The following is an 18,815-nucleotide window of genomic DNA, read 5'->3' as shown; positions in this document are numbered from 1 at the left end:
AAAAGAATGTTTGGACTGACCAGAGTTAAATCTCACTTTTCCCTTTTTTTTTTTTGGTATGTGTGTGTTCTGGTATATGGGTATTGTACATGCATGTGTGCATACGTGTTCATGTATGTGTGAATGTAGGTGTATATGTCCATATAGAGGCCAGAGGTCAATGTGGGATATGCTCCTTGCCCACTTTATTCTTTAAGACACAGTCTTTTGCGGAACCTAGAGCTTATCAATTTGGCTCGACCAACGAGCTAGCCATTGAGCCCCAGGGGTTCCCGGTTTCAGTCTCCCCAGTGCTGGGATTAAGGGTGGGCCCTGGAATTTTACATGAGGGCTGGGGATTCAAACTCAGATCCGCATACTTTCATAGCAAGCATGAGCCATCTCTCCAGACCTCAGTTTTAGACCCAAATACATGACGCTCTCCCAGGGAAGACATAGAAGAAAACAGTGAATCCACCAAAAATGAGCAAATAGAATTGGACCAGACCTTACCCAATCTAGCCCTAAAGAATCAAAACAAGAAATAGTAGTAGAATTTTACTTAAGCAAGAAAAAAATAAAAAGTTTTGCAAATCACAGTTGTAGTGTGGTGGAGGAAAAGTCATTTAAAACACATTACTCTGATAAAATGCTAATCGTCACACTTAGCAAGCGAGAGTGGAATAAAGCATCTGGTTGGCCCTGTAAGCGTAAGTGGAGTTCTCAAATGCATGCTACTGTTATTAATGTGAGCTTTGACATCTGATCTTCCTTCTGGAGACTGTGAAGGGGAAGGGATTTTAAAGTATGCTGGGAAAGTGCAGTGGTCTTCTTTCTCCCTCCCGTCTTGCCAAAATGCTCGTTTCGTTAGTAAGAAATACAACTGACTTGCCAGGCAAGATGGGTTATATAGGAAGTTTCACATCGTTTATTTGTATAAATCTATATTCCAGTCAGATGGGGCGTATTTCAATTCCAATATGTGGCTTGTTGTTAAAGGATATTTCTGCTGATAATGGCTAGCAAAAGCTTAACTACTGTATTTAAGTAGAGAATTCTTCTTATTCTAGATTTGAAGACTAAATAAAATACAGAAGACAGTTACTTCCTATTTTTTATTATATCTTTTGAAATGATTTGTATATGCCTTTTAAATAATTTCAAGTGCCACAAAAAATAATGTTAATAGCTCAGAAGTTTGAAAAAAAAAACCTAAGTATAATTTTTAAAATCTTTTTCCCCTCAAGCGTTTTACGATGGGATAATGAGACAGATGTCTCTCAACTGGAAGGACATTTTGACATTGTTATGTGTGCTGACTGGTAAGTACATAAAAATCATAAAACTCCTGTTAGGGGGAAAAAAATCGCTTTGCTGGAGTAATTGGGCTGTGTGCTGCTCTGCTGACGGCAAAGCAAAGTCAACAAATGAAGCACAAAGCCACCTTAACCTCAACAAATTAATATTCATCTCCATGTGACAGTTACAAGGTAGTCTTCTATCACATAGTAACTTCTACCACATTATTTCCCAAAGATTGATTTTGAGAAGCACTTCCATTTTCTGGAATTGCCTCTGTTTCATGCTTGACGTATCAGTAAATGGACGACTTAGGCAAATTGCAAATAATTATGGCTCGGAGAGGAATAGTCTGGAGAAAAAGGAGTTTATCAACACAAACAGCTCAATTAGCTTACTTCTTAGGAAAGATCTGACTATTGATATAAGGGAATATATATGTGTACACACACATATCCCCTCCAGCAAATAAACATATCTGTGGAATATCTATGTGGAAATAGGCTTTCTTAAAGTGTATATATTTGCTATCTAATATTTTCAGTGTGCTCAATAATAACATTTAATCATAATACAAAGATTACAAAATCACATTTTATTCTTATGCAAATAATAACATTCAAATCTCCATCAGGTGCCTGCTTTTTAAAAGTTAATTTGCATTAGACATTTTGTCTTCCTCCCTAGCCCCAGTCTAGTTATTTGATAATGAAAGTCTGATCCTAAGTCATGGGATAAATATGCATCAGAACTTAGTAATTATTTCAACTAATCTTGCATATTTCTTCATTCCATTTGAATAATTATTTCAACATCTGGAAAATACGGGCAATTTACAAGTGTTGTCCCTGAGCAGTGAGACCGTATTTGTAGCTTCACCATGGTAATTATTACAACCCTTCAGAGTTGGAAACACAGCAAGTTCAGACTGCAAAGTTCTGTTCTGTTGATGAGCCCAAGGTCCAGAACCCAGAACAGATTTTGTCTAGGAGACTTGAATGAAATTTTCCCAAAGTAGTTTTTAAATTATCATTAGTTGAATATACTTTCTACTGTACAGCTTCCTTTCAAAGTCAATAGCCTCTTGGCACTCATTTCCAAACTTGTTTCAAATATGAGATAAACCTTGATTTCTGATTAATCATTAATAAAATGTCTCAAAGCTACACCCCTCCCCTCCCCCATCTAATCAAAAATAGAGCTGAAACCTCACCATGCGACTTACGCAAGTAATTCAGCGAATGCCTTTCCCCACCGAGTATGAGGAAGGATCATCCAGGTTTCATTGCACAGATGAAGATAATGCCAGCAGGATTATCAGATTAAGAGTGGCAGTCAGATCCGAGAGCAGCAACAAGCGGGAAGAAGCAGTATCTTCTTGAAGGTTTAGGCCAGGGTCACACCCGATGGGCTCTGATGATGTGGGGAAAGGCAGGTCCGGCTAAGCGATTTACAGTTAAATTTATCCTTCACACAAATATCAAAACAGCCTGGCTTTGTCAGACCTTGTGTTATGGGCATTCACACCATGTCATCCTATTTGTACCAGAGAGACAAGCAGAGCAAGTAAGATTTAAGCTTCTTTCTGATTAATGTTCTTAGGTTAAAAATAGCCACACAACATGTTGGGGGAAAAAAAAGTCTTTTTTTTTTTCCTACCTCAATAATGTCTTTTACAGCTGATAAACATAATGCATCCTCAGTTTAAGGATTCTGTTCCAAATATGTCACATCACGCAATATTATAGGTACCCACATATCTGGTGGCCGTGTGAGAATTTATGAATTCATACGAGCTAAATACCTCCAACTTAATTTTATAAATGGCTTTTCTATGCATGAATTGTTAAGGGTTTTTTTTTTTTTTTCTGCTGTTGTAAGTGCCCAAAAGTCAGCCTGTTTGTAATTTCCCGTTTGTACATGTAAAACATTAAGCTATTTTCACTGCGATGCTGATACCATTTCTGAAAGAAATGCTGTGGTTATGGTCTCGCTTCATATTCATAGTCTGCTTAAAGACTTAGGAAGTACAGTGATGTGTAATGTGCATGTTGCTCATAGATGGATGGAGCACAGGACCCCACATGTTCTTTATGTTCTGTTTGCTTGGTGTTGTGCCATAGGAACGGATACATGGATACCTCTTCTGGTGCCAGGCAGACCATGCTGCATTACTTAGAATGTCACTGAGGGTGGAAGGAAAGCTCTCTGTAGATACCACCTCCAAGATGAGACCCAAAAAACACTCCCTGCCAGAAAGAGGTACCACACATAAATAGATCACATTAAGTCTCACACCATCCGGCAGTCATTGTCAGTCAATGAGATGTGGATTAGGCCATAGAAATATGAAGTAAGAGCTGGAGTTCAAATATTAGGTCCATGGATTAAATTCTTATTGAAGTATTTCCAAGCAAGGGTGGCATTGTCTGATTTGCTGAATAGCTAACCAGTGGTACTGCTTGATCCCATTTACATGAAAACAAGCCCTATTCACAAACCTATTCCAAACCCACATTGTGCCTCAAATAAAATGCACACGATTACAGCAAGTGGTGATATGTTTATGTTCTTAAATCATTCATATATTCATATATTTACATTTAAACATTCATAGACCTGTGGGCAGTGGGGGGAGGAATAACTTATTTCTCAGAAGAGACACTCTTACTTTAGATCCAAACTTAGTAGCTCAACTGGATTATAAAATAAAGAGGCAAACTGTGAAAGCTAGTCATTATTTCACCATTCAGCATTTTTTGACAATGAAAAATAGTTTCATGGTTCAATAGTTCCTAAATAACTTGTAAAATGTCAACTTTGAAATAAACAGAAGGAAACATCGAGGTACAGCCACAATAGCAAAAAGGAGCTGTTGACAAACATCAAAATATTAGAATATTTAACCACAGGTGTAGGGAAGAACCTGCCTATTAATTTCCTCCACTGACTTGTTTAATGTTGAGTTTAATAGAAGGATTCCTTTCTGCTGGAATGCAGTCCAGCCTGGTCCTTGCTGCATTCAGAATAGTGAGTGGTTGTTAATTTAAACTTGCCTTTCGAGCTTCTGGTTCAATCATAGCATAATCTAAGGGTCTGGAAGTTAAGATGGATTTTTTTTTTTTAATCCACTGAATGCTTTCATTTCATGTTTGGTGGCGTTCCATTCTATTGTAGCTCTGGACATTTGAATTCTCCAAGGACTTAGAAAGCATATATGAAATGCCACCTATTTCCCTTGGAAATGCCCCTTGAGCTGAGTGCAAAGGACAGTGCCTGCAGCCCAAGGCTCTTGAGGAGGTGGGAGAAGGCACCTCAGTCTATCACCCCATATTGCTTAACCTCTCAGCTTCTTTACACTGGCTGCAGACCAGGGTCATTTCCTTCTTCTGTCCTTTTTACTTTCCTAAGGGATGGAAACAAGTTTAGTTTTCAAGACTTTTTTGTGGAAATAACATTTTAAAAAAAAATTTTTTTTGTTTATTTTTATTTATTTATTTGAGAGCAACGGACAGAGAGAGAGAGAGAAAGAATGAGTGCATCAGGGCCTCCAGCCACTGCAAACGAACTCCAGATGCATGCGCCTCCTTATGTATCTGGCTAACATGGGTCCTGGGGAATCGAGCCTCAAACAGGGGTCCTTAGGCTTCACAGGCAAGTGCTTATCCACTAAGCCATCTCTCTAGCCCTGGAAATTATATTTTTGTCTTGAAATGGAAATACCATTCTTTGTCTTTCCTATAATATGGTCATGGATTACTCTAAGTCACAATTCACAGCCCCCAACCTCCAAAGATATCTTAAGCTCCAATAGTCAGCCCAGCCGTTTTCCCTCACACATGGGGAAAATCCACGAAGTACCCAAGATTTCATAACTGAAGAGCCAAGGCCAAGTGAGATTAGGATGCACCTTGAGGGGCCACAAAAAAAATCAGTTGACAACCATGGAAGAGGCCATGCCTGTGCTGAAAGTTAAATTTGAAACAGTGAGCTTAATCTAGTACGCATCGTGAGGAGAACGGCACAGGGGTCTTCCCTTCATCTCCTTGTGCTCTGCACTGGTAAACCTGCCTGTGATAAGCGTTATGGAGGCTCTGTGCTCTGCACACGATGCTAATTCTAATGGAGGTGATGAAAATGGTTCAGTGCCTTTCCTTTGTCAGAAACTCTCATTCCAATGAACAGAACAAAGCAGTTGTTGCTGCCACAAACAGTGACATAGAGGACTGTGTGTGTGTGTGTGTGTGTGTGTGTGTGTGTGTGTACACAGGCATGTGTTTTAACAGTCAAACTGGACTGTCAGTGTATTTTGATCTGTAAGGGAAGGGAGAGTTGAAATGGTATCTCCATCCCCATCACTGACCCACTCAGCCTTTTTAAATAGATCCACTTAAGCTACTGCCGTTCTCTGAGCCATTAGGACTTATTTAAGGGGTGAATTTTCAGGAGATTACATATCACTCCCACTAAAGCACATTGAAATTGCTCATATGACGTACCCTACAAAGCGTTATGAATTCTGCACCGAAGCTAAGTAGAAAAGTGAGCTTACTTGGAATAAAGATCTTTTAGAGAACTACAAGAATTACTTTTGGGAAATTTGATTTGGAACGATGGGGTAGATGCCATTACCTTTGAAATGACTGTGTTTGGAATGTGCTCCGGGTGTTAAGCTGCACTTTGCAGCGTGCTCTGATGTTAACCTCTTTGTCACCATTACCAACGTTCAGGGGAAAGACTGCTTTGTAAGGGCATGCTCAGCTGGCAAGGTGCTGCTCATCTTTGGCGGTTTTGCCAGCTCTTAGGAAGTGCAGAAAAGCTGCTGCTCATGATGACCATCCAGATGTGTCCTCCAGATCTCTGTTAGAGACACAGATGTTTCCTCACGGTGATAGTCTTCTTACAAACAAGATGTTCAATTACTCAAACTAATGATATTGTTAGATACCCAAAGAATCATATTACACCTCATAAAAGACTGCGTTACAACCTAATTTCTCTCTCGTTAGCACTTAATAGTCATTCATGACAGCTTAATATGACTTAGTAGCAAATTTTTGTAAAATTTAAATTAATATAATATGTACTCTGAGATTTAAGAATTCAGCTTTGTGAAAGATAAGAAACTCTTCCAAGATTATCCTAATTTCTAGGTGGAATGGGATGGAGTTCCCTCCCATGCCAGGCATGGTTTCTAACTCGGCTGAGGAGGATCACGTTCCTTTGCTCGAAGCACCTTCCCAGGCCCAGGGATGTAGCCTAGTAGTAAAGTGCTTACCTAGCATGTGTGAGGCCCTGGGTTCAATCCTTTGCTGCAACTGTGACCAGTAATAATCATAACAGCAGTAACCTCCTCCAGTCGAATACGTGAGCACTGGATGAGCCAATCCACGAAGAACTCATAGCTCATATGCTTACCTATCAGGAGAGACACCGTGATCAAAACTCTGGTCTGGTGCTCAGTGTCTAGAACCCAGCTTGGTGCTGTCTGGGTACTAAAAAGTCCTGTGTGTATCGCAGGAGTGTACTGAATCCACAAGTATTTGTGTCCCACTCATTCATTTCTGTCTTATAGTGTAAACTCCATAAGGACAGGGCCCCTCTCCCCACACTGTTTCTTTACTGCCTTTCGATGCTGTATGTCCAAGTGGATTCCTTTGACTTTGGCCACAACAAATGGACATGCCAGGTCTATTCAGATTTCAAAGATTCAACGACATGCTCTGAACTCCAAGAGGCATACTCAAATCCTAGATCCAAAAATGGGTTCATGAAAAAAATAAATAAATAAAGTGGTCCCTGGGCTGGAGAGATGGCTTAGCAGTGAAGGCACTTGCCTGCAAAGCCAGAAAATCTAGGTTCAATTCCCCAGGACCCACATAAGGCAGATACCCGAGGTGGCACATGCATCTGGAGTTCGTTTGCAGCAGCTGGAGGCTCTGGTGCACCCATTTTCTCTCTATCTGCCTCTCTTTCCCTCTCTCTTCCTCCCTCCTTCTCTGCTTCTTTCTCTCTCTCTCTCAAATAAGTAAATAGTGGGTAGTGTTGGCACATTCTGGCAGAGTGATCTAGCTCTGCTGGGCTCCTTCTCCAGTCGCTGGATGGCTCACGTGGTGTCACAGCCAGCTTTGCTGTGTGTGCCCCAAGCACCAATGCGCCCTCAATGTCAGAACCACTCACGGAAACCTCTCCTTGGCTTTTATAAACACCCCAGGTGGCTCAGTCTATCTTTGTGATTGTATCAGTTACTTTCTCCTTGTGGGGACAAAATATTTGAACAGAAGCATCTTACAGAAAGAAAAGGGTTTGAGTCAGCTGACGGTTCCCTGGGGAAGAGTCCATCGCCGCAGGAAGGTGAACTGGCATCACATCCTCACGTCAGCAGGGAAGACATAGAGACCAGTGAACCATGAATGCTCAGCTAGCTCTCTCCTTTGTATACAGCCCAGGAACCCGGTCCACGGGATGGTGCCTCCAGAGGTAGGGTAGGTCCTCCCCCTTCAACCAACTTAATCTAGAAAAACCTATCACCGACATGAGGAGAGATTTGTTTCCATGGTGATTCTAAATCCTGTTAAATTGACAGCCAGAGATTAACCATCACAGTTCTGTTATAGCGGAATACACAGACTGGGTAATTTATAAGGAACAGAAATGTGTGGCTCACGGTTCTAGAATTTAGGAAGTTCAAAGTCAAGGTGCTGGTTTGATGTCTGATGAGGGGCTAGTCTTTTCTTGCAAGATAGCGCCTCAAATGTGGAACCTTCCAGAGCAAGGGACACCCTGTGCTTCCCATGGCGGAAGGCAGGAAGACAATAGGAGAGCCAAGTTCTCATCTCTAAACAGTGTTTCATCAGAGATTAACATTCGAACCACAGCACCAGGGGCAGGATAGGTGGCTTAGTAGTTAAGGTGCTTTCCTGTGAAGCCTAAGGGCCTACGTTCTCCTCCCCAGATCCCACGTAAGCCAGACACACAAGGTGATGCAAGCACAAGGTCGCACATGCAAACAAGGCGGCATGCACATCTGGAGTTCAATAGCCGTGGCTGGAAGCCCTGATGTGTCAGTTCTCTCTCTCTCTTTCTCCTTTCTCTCTCATAAAAAAAACAACAACAAAACCAGCATCAGGTATGGCTAAGTTAACAACTTGCCACCAGTTACGTGCTGACCCAAACTGGAGTCTGAGGCCAGACAGGCCGGATAAAGAAACCTGGGTTCCTCACTTAAAGGAGAGGGTGTGTGGGCTGGAGAGATGGCTTAGCGGTTAAGCGCTTGCCTGTGAAGCCTAAGGACCCCGGTTCGAGGCTCGGTTCCCCAGGTCCCACGTTAGCCAGATGCACAAGGGGGCGCACGCGTCTGGAGTTCGTTTGCAGAGGCTGGAAGCCCTGGCGCGCCCATTCTCTCTCTCTCCCTGTATCTGTCTTTCTCTCTGTGTCTGTCACTTTTAAATAAAATAAAATAAAATAAAAACTATTTAAAAAAAAAAAAAGGAGAGGGTGTGGTGAAGGTGGAGCCAGACCCAGAGGGGCACCTGAATGACTGCGAGAATTCTCCAAAGACGGGAGAAGAATCGGAGATCACAGTAGGTGGAAAAGAATCGACATGGAGATGGAGGGAGAGAAGCATGACGACGGTCTCTGTGCTACTGGCTGAGCTTGGATTTGAGAGTTACTCTTTGATTCATTGCCTCAGTGTTACCACCGTAGAGCTTCTGCTTGCCACCAAGATCCCCCCTCCCCCCTCCATGTGGTCTGGGTACAGTTGGACTGGTGGATTAGGTCTGCAGGAGACTGTCTCTGACAAGGAGGAGTGCCAAGAATCCTTCACCTGCTCCAGAGGACACCCACGAAGAGCAGCTTAGAACTGTCCTTTCCATACTGACACAAAGCCCAGTCAGGTGTGACTTCCAGATCATCCTTGTGTGTTGACCGCTAGGTTTTGATTGGATAACGCTGGCCACGATCTCTTCTAATTTCCCCCCCAGTGAGACCCTGGAATAGAAGGAAGCGATCTTTTCTAGTGTTGGGTACACATGTGTAATTAGCCTTGTACTTATCACCATTCATGTCATTAGACTTGAAGGCCCAGTTTAATCTGGATTCTGCTCTCTTCTCAATGTCAGCCTGTTTCTGGACCAGTACAGAGCCAGCCTTGTTGATGCACTAAGGAGATTACTCCGGCCCACGGTAAGTGTGTTTCTATTTTCTCCTGAATACTGGCTATAGAGTAATTAGTCTGTGCACAAAGATGGAGAGAGTAATGGAATGGCAGGATTAATGTCATGTAATACTTTAATACTTATTATGCCCAACTTCAATTGGGTCTTCTGATCTATCAGATTCCTTCCTAATCATAACTGAGGAACTTCTTACCCTTGGCCTTCCGATAAGAAACACAGTGGGTAGTAAAAATAAATGAAACCGCTTCAAAGATAGTGTGAGATTATTTTTATCAAAGAATTTCTTGAGTCTTTGCCTTTGATAACAATATCTTCATATTAAAGTAGTAGTGTGATATTAAAAGTTTTCTGTTGACTTCTGTCATTTTTAATCCATTCAATGGTAACCTTTCTCTCTGGGTATTACTTATTGCAAAAGAATACATTTTTTTTTCTTTTTATTTCTGTTTATATTATAGAAAAGGGACTTTCAGATGAATCTAGATATTAAAAGTTCTTTGCTTTAAAAGGAAGCCATTATTTACATATTATAAACATTAGGTCACAATGAAACTAAGCATGGCATAACATATTGTGCACATTTTTACATTTATATATCCATTTATGCCTGTGAGTAAATTACAGAGTTTGTATCCACTCTTATTTTGTTGGGCTGTTATGCTAAGCTAGGAGGTCCTATAGCCTAAACGGAGAGTTAATATACATCTATTTAAAGTAAGGAAACAAGTTTCAAGCTCATGCACTTAAAAAAAAAATCTCATAAGTATATAAGAGTCTTGCTGTGCCATAGGAATTTAAAATAGGTTAACAGTACTAATGTAATCTAAGATAAGAACTCATACTTTTCTGAGGTGACTGCTGGGTATGTATGTCAGTATACGTGTGTTTTCTAAAGTTTTGTTTCTACAGTGTTTTTCTGAAAGAGTTTAGCCTCCTGACCTCAGTGATACTTAGAGACTAATACCTTTCAATCTTTCTTTTATATCTTTCTCGCATTGAAGATTCCCAGAGCAATTTGATAATCATACTCTACGCCATTGCTTTTTATTGTTGCTATCTCTGTATAGCTCAGAAACTTTAAACAAGCCTCTCAGAGGAGTCACCACAGCTTTGTAAGTGGCGATCAATTCAATTAAATGGGCCTTCTCAATGCCGCCTGTAAAGTGGGGAGCAGATCTTGAGGCAAGGAAGGGGGCATGTGCCAGGCTGCTGATGGTTGAAGCATGGTTGAGGAGGCTGCCCAAGTGGAGAGCAGTGGAGAGGGTACTGGGCTCCTTCTGGGTCTCCTCAGCTCCCTTGTTAGCCTCGGGGACACTTTCGAGCGTTGACAAAACCAGCGTTCTCAGGGAGGGCACCGAGATATTTAAACGCAGGGTGTCTATAACAATTTCTCACACGTAAACACCATGCTTTCAAGGACTCCCGGGCCTCACCAGCACGAACAGTACTTCACTCATCCCCGACACCCCTTTAAAGCCTGTTTGTGGCAAATCCTCCCCTTTGCAGCAGATCTGCATGATTTACAATAGAAAACTGCCCACGCTGTGAATAGACCTGAATGCAGACCTGAATGCAGATTGCACTGGCGTCTTGCAGCTCCTCCAAAGCCACTAGCAAATCCTGGACCATCGTCTCGTGTGTCTGAAGTGTGAGTCCACGTGCCAGTCCCCTCCAGGACAGGACCCCAGTCCACCTACGGACAGCTAGAACTAGTCCTTAGAGAAGGCTGAGGCTTTTCTCTGGAGTAAGAGGCACCCAGCTGGAATGTCCTCATTTTAAAAGGCAAGATGAGCTGGGTGTGGTGACACACACCTGAAATTCCAATATTTGGGAGGCTGAGATCATAAAGCTTACGAGTTCAAGGACAGCCTGTGCTATATGTAAATTTAAGGACAGCCTAGGCTACATAACAAGGCACTCACTAATGCTATTGTGTACAAGGCACTCGACAATAAGAGCTGGCCTTTTCAATTGCCCTAGTACCTTCTCATGGCTAAAACATAAGAGATTGGTCCTAAGGGATGCGGGCCCGGCTGGTGGGAGGCTGAACTCCAGCTCCCATTTAGCACTAACAGGCTCTGAAACCTCCTGCCGTTGCCTGTTTTCTCCAGCAAGAAGAAATGAGTTCACTTACAGGGCCGTGCCAGCTCCAAGATGCTAAGTCCGACTTACAAGGGAAAAGTACAGTAGGGCTCTGGAGACAGCCTGGGCTCACATCTGGCCTAAGCTGTCGTTGGCTGGACTCTGCAAATCTCAGCTCCTCATCTGCAAAAGGAGAGGGCAACCCAGTGTGCCACGGTGAGCGTGACGGGCTCTGAGTTGCCGCCCAAAGTTAGTGCACTGTTTCTGCCTTGATGGACACAGGACATCGGAAGGAGGCTCGTTGCAAGCATTTTCCTGTGAGAAACGTTACAGGATGGACACGCTTTCTTGACCCGGGTGTTGGGAGTTTCTCCAGACATCGGTACCTGCGGTGTAAATCATGCAGATCTGCACACACATCCCCAGTCCCGTCAGTATGCAGCCGTTCGTCCCGGGACTCACGCCTGAATGAAGGCGACACTCCAGTGCAGACACTCCGCCACGAAAGAGAGCTGGCTACGGCGGGGAGAGGAAGATGATGACAACGTGAAGTCACAAGCAAATTCTGTAGGGAGAGACAAATTCTGCCCTTTTGAGAGCTTGTGGTTGCTTGATTTCTAAAAGCAAACGAAGGGGCTGGAGAGATGGCTTAGTGGTTAAGGCACTGGCCTGCGAAGCCAAAGGACCCAGGTTTTATTTCCCAGGACCCACGTAAGCCAGATGCACAAGGTGGTGCTTGCTTCTGGAGTTCGTTTACAGTAGCTGAGGTCCTTGTGCACACATTTTCTCTCTCTCTCTGTCTATCCCCCCCCTTCTCAGATATGAAATAAATCAAATTAGAAACACGGGGATACATGAAAGAATGTATCCAGGCTCATAATTAGTTCAGGCTGACTAGGGCCCAAGGTGGACATGGGACTAGCAGGAGACAGAAACGCAAATATGGGCACGAGTCAGGTGAAGAGGTTGGGGTGAACGTAGGGGAGACTCGCCTGCCATCCTACAAATGCAGGGCCCATATCAATGGTTTTCAAACCCTTTTGGGGGCTGGAGAGATGGCTTAGCAGTTAAGGCACATGCCTGCAAAGCCTAAGGACCCAGGTCCAACTCCCTAGTACCCACATAAACCAGATACACAAAGTGGCACATTCATCTGGAGTTCATTTGCAGTAGCTGGATGCCCATTCTCTCTCTATCTGCCTCTCTCTGTCTCTCAAAAATAAGTAAATAAAATTAAATAAACCCTTTTTAACTGGAAAGACCCTTTGGACTAAACTGTTTAGTCAGCACCCCAATTAAAGATAAAAGTTGAAGCCGGGCGTGGCAGCGCACGCCTTTAATCCCAGCACTCTCGGGAGGCAGAGGTAGGAGGATCACTGTGAGTTCGAGGCCACCCTGAGACTACATAGTGAATTCCAGGCCAGCCTGAGCTAGAGTGAGACTCTACCTCAAAAAACAAAAGCAAGCAAACAAACAAAAAGCTAACAAGTGGTGGTTGGGAGTGTAGCTCAGTGGTTAAGCACATTCGTGCCATTCATAAGACCCTGGGCTCAATATTCAGTGTACCAAAAAAGAAAGTGAAATAGGTTGTAGAAACATGAGTGCTCCAGCCCTAGTCACCCCTTCACCTCTTCCGAGCATCTTAAAGCAATGCAGAGCACACGTCCAGGGCATTAGCAGCAGCGAGCAGTGATGTAGATGGTGGTGTTTCCTCAAACTCGTCAGGTGTGGCATAACCTGTACCACCAGCACTTGAGAGGTCAGAGGAGTTCACGGATAGCCTTGGCTACATAGTTTAAGAAGGCCAGCTGGGCGAGACCCTATCTCAAAAAAGAAACAAAAAGCAAGGATAGGCTGGAGGGATGGCTTAGCAGTTAAGGCATTTGCCTGCAAAGCCAAAGGACCCAGGTTCGATTCCCCAGGACCCACGTTAGCCAGATGCACAAGGGGGCGCACGCGTCTGGAGTTCGTCTTCAGGGGCTGGAGGCCCTGGCGCGCCCATCCTCTCTCTCTCTCTCTCTCTCTCCCTCCCTCTTTCTCTGTCAAATAAATAAATAAATAAAAATAAAATATTTTTTTAAAAAAAAAGAGAAAGGAGGGCTGGAGAGATGGCTTAGCGGTTAAGCGCTTGCCTATGAAGCCTAAAGACCCCAGTTCGAGGCTTGGTTCCCCAGGACCCACGTTAGCCAGATGCACAAGGGGGCACACGCGTCTGGAGTTCGTTTGCAGAGGCTGGAAGCCCTGGCGCGCCCATTCTCTCTCTCTCCCTCTATGTCTTTCTCTCTGTGTTTGTCGCTCTCAAATAAATAAATTTAAAAAAAAATTTTTTTTAAAAAAAGAGAAAGGAAAGGATGGGAGGAGATGACGTTATTCCCAGCTTCCCATCTTAAAATGAGTAAAGACACGCACAGGTACTCAGCTCCACGGCCGGGCATGTTTTAGGAAAGGGTTAACTAGTGCCCTGGGAGTGGTAAGGCTTTGGGGCCAGCGATATTGAGTTTCATTTTAGCTGGAATGGGTTAAAGGTATTTTCAGAACATCCCCATGGACAGGTAAGTAGGTGCCGGGAAAATACGGATGTGGGCCCTCCACAACCGTGAGCGTTTGAGTTACATACTTGGGAGTTACTGATGTCTGCGTGGTAGTTGGAACCGTGGGCTTCGGTACAATGGCCTAGAATTCTATAGAACGTGAAGAAAAAGGTAGGCAGTGAGCTGGGGACTGCAATTCAGGGGCAAGTGGGAGCAGAGAAGTCAGGGAAGGAGTCTGAGAGAGAGAGAGAGAGAGAGAGAGAGAGAATGAGAGAGAGAGTAAGGGAAAGGTGGCAGAGGAAGCCGGCCACAGCAGTGTCTCAGAGACAGAAGTTTGAACGTGTAATCGGTATTTAATAATTGGTTGCTTGGAAATGTAAAGGGGACAAAGGCATTTCATTGGCATAGTATATGCCTGCCTTAAATAAGTCTAATGCATACTTATTCTTCCAGAAAAGCACACCTTTAGCATGTGAGCATAAAGCCGTCTAGCAATGTAACAATGACGGAGCTCCCACTGTAAACAGTGGCATTGTTGCTGAGTGGAACTCCTCTCTCTTCTCTCCAGGGATAAGTGAATTCCCTCAAATTTCTGCCCATCAGTCAAATTTTTACGTGCAATTGAGTGCTCATTCTGAGTTTTAAAAATGACTCGGTGACTGAATGCTTCAAAAGTTGTGCTTTGGTAAATTGAAAGTAATTTTTCTAAAGTGATGGGCTAATTTGAAATCTATATTGTTTTTCTTGTTTTTATTTTTTGCAGCCTAAATAGTCAGGCATTATCCTCTGGTTGTACTGTTGCCCCAATGAAGTGTCCTGATTCCTCCAGGATCTAGGGTGAAGGAGTGGTGCCTCTCAGACTCCTGGTTAAGGTATGGAGCAGAGGCTGCCAAGGGCGCTGTAGATGATCATTGTAGCACTGAATTTCTGATGAGTGCTATGTCCTTCCAAATTCTAATCCACGTCACCGAAGTGTCTATAGTCAACAAAATGATAAAGAAAGCAGTTAAAGCTCATAACTGGGCTGGAGAGGTGGCTTAGCAGTTAAGCGCTAGCTTGTGAAGCCTAAGGGCCCCGGTTCGAGACTCGATTTCCCAGGACCCAAGTTAGCCAGATGCACAAGGGGTGCACGCATCTGGAGTTCATTTGCAGTGGCTGGAAGCCCTGGCGCGCCTATTCTCTCTCTATCTGCCTCTTTCTCTCTCTGTCGGTCTCAGGTAAATAAATAAAAATAAACAAAAAATAAAATTAAAAAAAAAAACTCATAACTGAGTCAGAGTCTGACACTGCTCACTTCTGTTCTTTCTATGGGTGCAGCCCTCTGAAATCCCACCCTACAGATGGCTTCTGTGAAAGTTTCCCTTGGGGGAAAATCTTCCCAGAAGAAAAGGAAATAGAATGTGGCCTTTGAATTCCCAAAGATATTTTTCAGATCATTCAGCATCCGGACTTAGTTTATTCTCTCAACAAACACTAGCTGGGCTCCTACCATATGCTAGGTACCAAGAGAGTGCAGCGAGCTAACCAGGAGAAGCTCCCATTGTGATGGAGTGGGCCTTCCAGCTGCGGGAGAGCAGTGACGCTCAAGGATCCCCGCACCAAGAGCAAACGTAGCCGGGCGCGGTGGCGCACGCCTTTAATCCCAGCACTCAGGAGGCGGAGGTGGGAGGATCGCCGTGAGTTCGAGGCCACCCTGAGGCTACATAGTGAATTCCAGGTCAGCCTGGGCTACAGCAAGACCCTACCTCGAAAAACCAAAAGTAAATAAATAAATAAAATAAAAAAAGAGCAAACATAAAGCTACAAGGGAGCGTCTAATCTGCATTTGTGCAATCGGGGCAGATGGGTAACTGATTTCGAACTCCAGAATGGCAACCAGCCCTTAGGAGCGACTACAGTGACCCGTTGACGCCCCTCCTCCTTTTCGCTTTAAACGGAGGCGTGTGCTCGCCTGCTGGGGACACACGTTGTATCTCGTTTCACACAAAAATGAATTTTTTGCTGCTACGTTTGAAGGCTGCCTGAAAATAGCAATTAATATTGGGCAAGCTGACAGAACCTTATGTGTAGTGGCTTGATGGTAGTGGTTTAATTATGTGCCGGAGTGTGGACTTGTCTATGTAAACACGCCCTGATGTCCAGAACAGTGTATCACTGTAAATGGAGGGAGAGGGAGAATTTTCTTTAATATTCATTTAATTTAATTTATTTGAGAGCAAACACAACAAGGCAGAGAGAGAGAGAGAGAGAGAGAGAGAGAGAGAATGGGCACATCAGGACCTCCAGCCAGTGCAAACGAACTCCAGATGCATGCGCCACCTTGTGCATCTGGCTTACATGTGTCCTGGGGAATCGAGCCTTGAACCGGGGTCCTTAGGCTTCACAGGCAAGCACTTAACCGCTAAGCCATCTCTCCAGCCCGGGAGGATTATTTTTGTTTAATGTGGTTGGGTGGTATATATTCTTCTAATCTTATGTCCGAATAGCCTTGCTTTTTCAGATTGTTTTTATATCCATCTCCTCACTTGAGCCTTGTGACTTGCTGGAGGGGAAAAAAAAAAAAAAAAGGCCAGGCAGGCTTGATTCTTCCACTGGACAGATGAGAAAATTTAGCAGGTCAGCTAGAAGGGCTTACGGTTCTTGGGTATAAAATGAGGAGATTGGATTTCCTCATCTTCAGAGCCCCTTACAGCTCAGCACTTCAATGAGGTTGTTCCTGATTATCTTCATGAAACTCCTATTTAACGAAGTCCTTGCAGTCCAGGATGCTTCCTTCCAGCAGTTCCTCCTACGTTCTTCAAACCCTCCACTCCTTGTTTAATCACCTGAAAATGCAGTGTCTACCACACAAGATTGTGGGGAAGATCACAGTAGAGGTGGTCATCACAACTGTCATCACTGTTATTACATGGGGGAGTCAGGTGACTGAGCTTCTAAGCATTTACACGTTGTGCCAGCTTGGACAATTTCCCAACCCTCCTGAGCATCCTATAAAGTATCTGTACTGAGGGAGGAGTTGGGTGGAGGCTAATGGAGATATGCATGTATACTTGAATGATCAGCCCGCTGTCTAGCACATTCCAGACGTTCAGTGAGTGGCAGGTAGGTGGGGAATGATGAAGCACCTTTCCTAAGCAACTGGAATAACGTTAGGCATGGTAGCGCATGCCTGCAGTCCCAGCACGTGAGAGGTGGACATGGGAAAAGCGCAAGCTTAAGGCCAACCTGGGCCATGAGCCTGCTGCAAACAAACAAAACTGGAACGTATCCCACAACTCCCTGAGAGCCTGAAGTGGGATTTCACAGATGAGAAGTAGAAACTTGGAATTAACAGAAGCCCATAGTTATCCATCGTTTTTTGTTTTTTTTGTTTTTAATGGAAAAAGATAAGATTCTGTAGTTATCTGGAGAAGGGTCTTGGTGGGGTCACGGGGGGGGGGTGCGGGATCTGCATGCTTCTAATAGTTAGCTAATGGTCCTTGTGAAGTTTCTTGTCAGATGGCCTTCTGGAGGGTACACATTACTGGGGTCTTCATTCTCCTTACAGCAACAATCTTCTCAAAGTGTATGGCTACTTAGAAATAACCTTCTAACCTGCATGATGCCACCTGCATTTGTCGTGAGGAACTGTGCTGACACCGTGGTGACCATTCTGAGGGAATTCATAGAAGTGGGAAATCAAAATCCTGGAACCTTGTCCCAGACAGGGGGCTCCCGGCGGGGCGGGGGAGGCGCTGGCAGGCAGGACTAAGTGTGAGAACTCTTGCATTGACTGTCGTGGCTCATCTGGTTGGAGGATGGCTCAACGCTGACTGGTCAGCACATAGTACCCTGATGTTAGTAGGCATCTACTGTCACATCCTCTGGGAGCTGTGTTGTAGTTGAGCTAGCAGGTAAGAGAGACCAACCCAGACCCCAATAGCCATGATTTAACCCGTTCAGCCCAAGAAAAGTGTATATTGTTCAGGCTGTCAACTTCTAATCACACTTTGCTTATTACATGCATTGTTTGAAAAGGAGGAAACGTAACAACTAGCCATTTGAGTGTGCACTACACGTCTTGCTTGATGCATACATATGTATCCTTGAACTGATTCTCACTGTGAATGCCCAGCCTGCATAGCCCAGATCCATTAAGTTTTTGTACCTGACAGCAGAACAGGAAATGCTCTGACCAATGTGTGTCATGTTTGGTTGCCTTCCAATTTTAAAATGCATGAATTTCTTTTTTAATGTTCTAGGGGAAAGCAATGGTATTTGCCCCACGCCGAGGGAATACTTTAAGCCAGTTTTGCAATCTAGCTGAAAAAGCTGGCTTCTCTATCCAAAGACATGAAAATTATGATGAACACATTTCAAACTTCCACTCCAAGGTTAGTTTTCTGCTTGTGTTAGATAACACTTTAATCCGTACTGCATTTTGAAGAGATCATGGTCTTTTGGCAGGTAACCTAAATATTTGATTAAAGTACTCCTGAGGTGTGTTGCTTCTGAACAGCTATTTGTATCTGATCATTTTGTGTGGCAAAGCCATCTTTTATCTTGGCATGTCTAGAAGTATTTTACAGAAACTGTTCCTGTTTACTCCTTTCTCTGAAACAAACTAATCTTTTCATTCATAAAAGACTAATTTGCAAGAGGCAAGGGGAGGTGGCATAGAATGAATGATAAACATGCATTTGTATTTTAATGAAAAACCTTTGGCTTTTAAGTAGGCTAAGTGCTTAGCTGCACTGAAATAAAT

At 43.7% G+C, this 18,815-nt stretch overlaps 1 protein-coding gene across 1 annotated transcript in view; it reads left to right on the top strand.

Moving 5' to 3' along the window:
• The window catches only part of Camkmt (calmodulin-lysine N-methyltransferase), a 409,522-nt gene that overhangs the window by 383,605 nt on the left and 7,102 nt on the right, over positions 1-18,815 (top strand). The window contains exons 8-10 of the mRNA XM_004660194.2: positions 1,227-1,301; positions 9,402-9,465; positions 18,313-18,444. Of these exons, the coding sequence (XP_004660251.1) occupies positions 1,227-1,301; positions 9,402-9,465; positions 18,313-18,444 (271 nt within the window). The remainder of the gene's footprint in view (positions 1-1,226; positions 1,302-9,401; positions 9,466-18,312; positions 18,445-18,815) is intronic.

This window comes from Jaculus jaculus, chromosome 18 (genome assembly GCF_020740685.1).
Source record: "Jaculus jaculus isolate mJacJac1 chromosome 18, mJacJac1.mat.Y.cur, whole genome shotgun sequence".
NCBI lineage: Eukaryota > Metazoa > Chordata > Mammalia > Rodentia > Dipodidae > Jaculus > Jaculus jaculus.
Note: the sequence above shows the minus strand (reverse complement) of the source record. Positions and strands in the feature narration are given on the sequence as shown.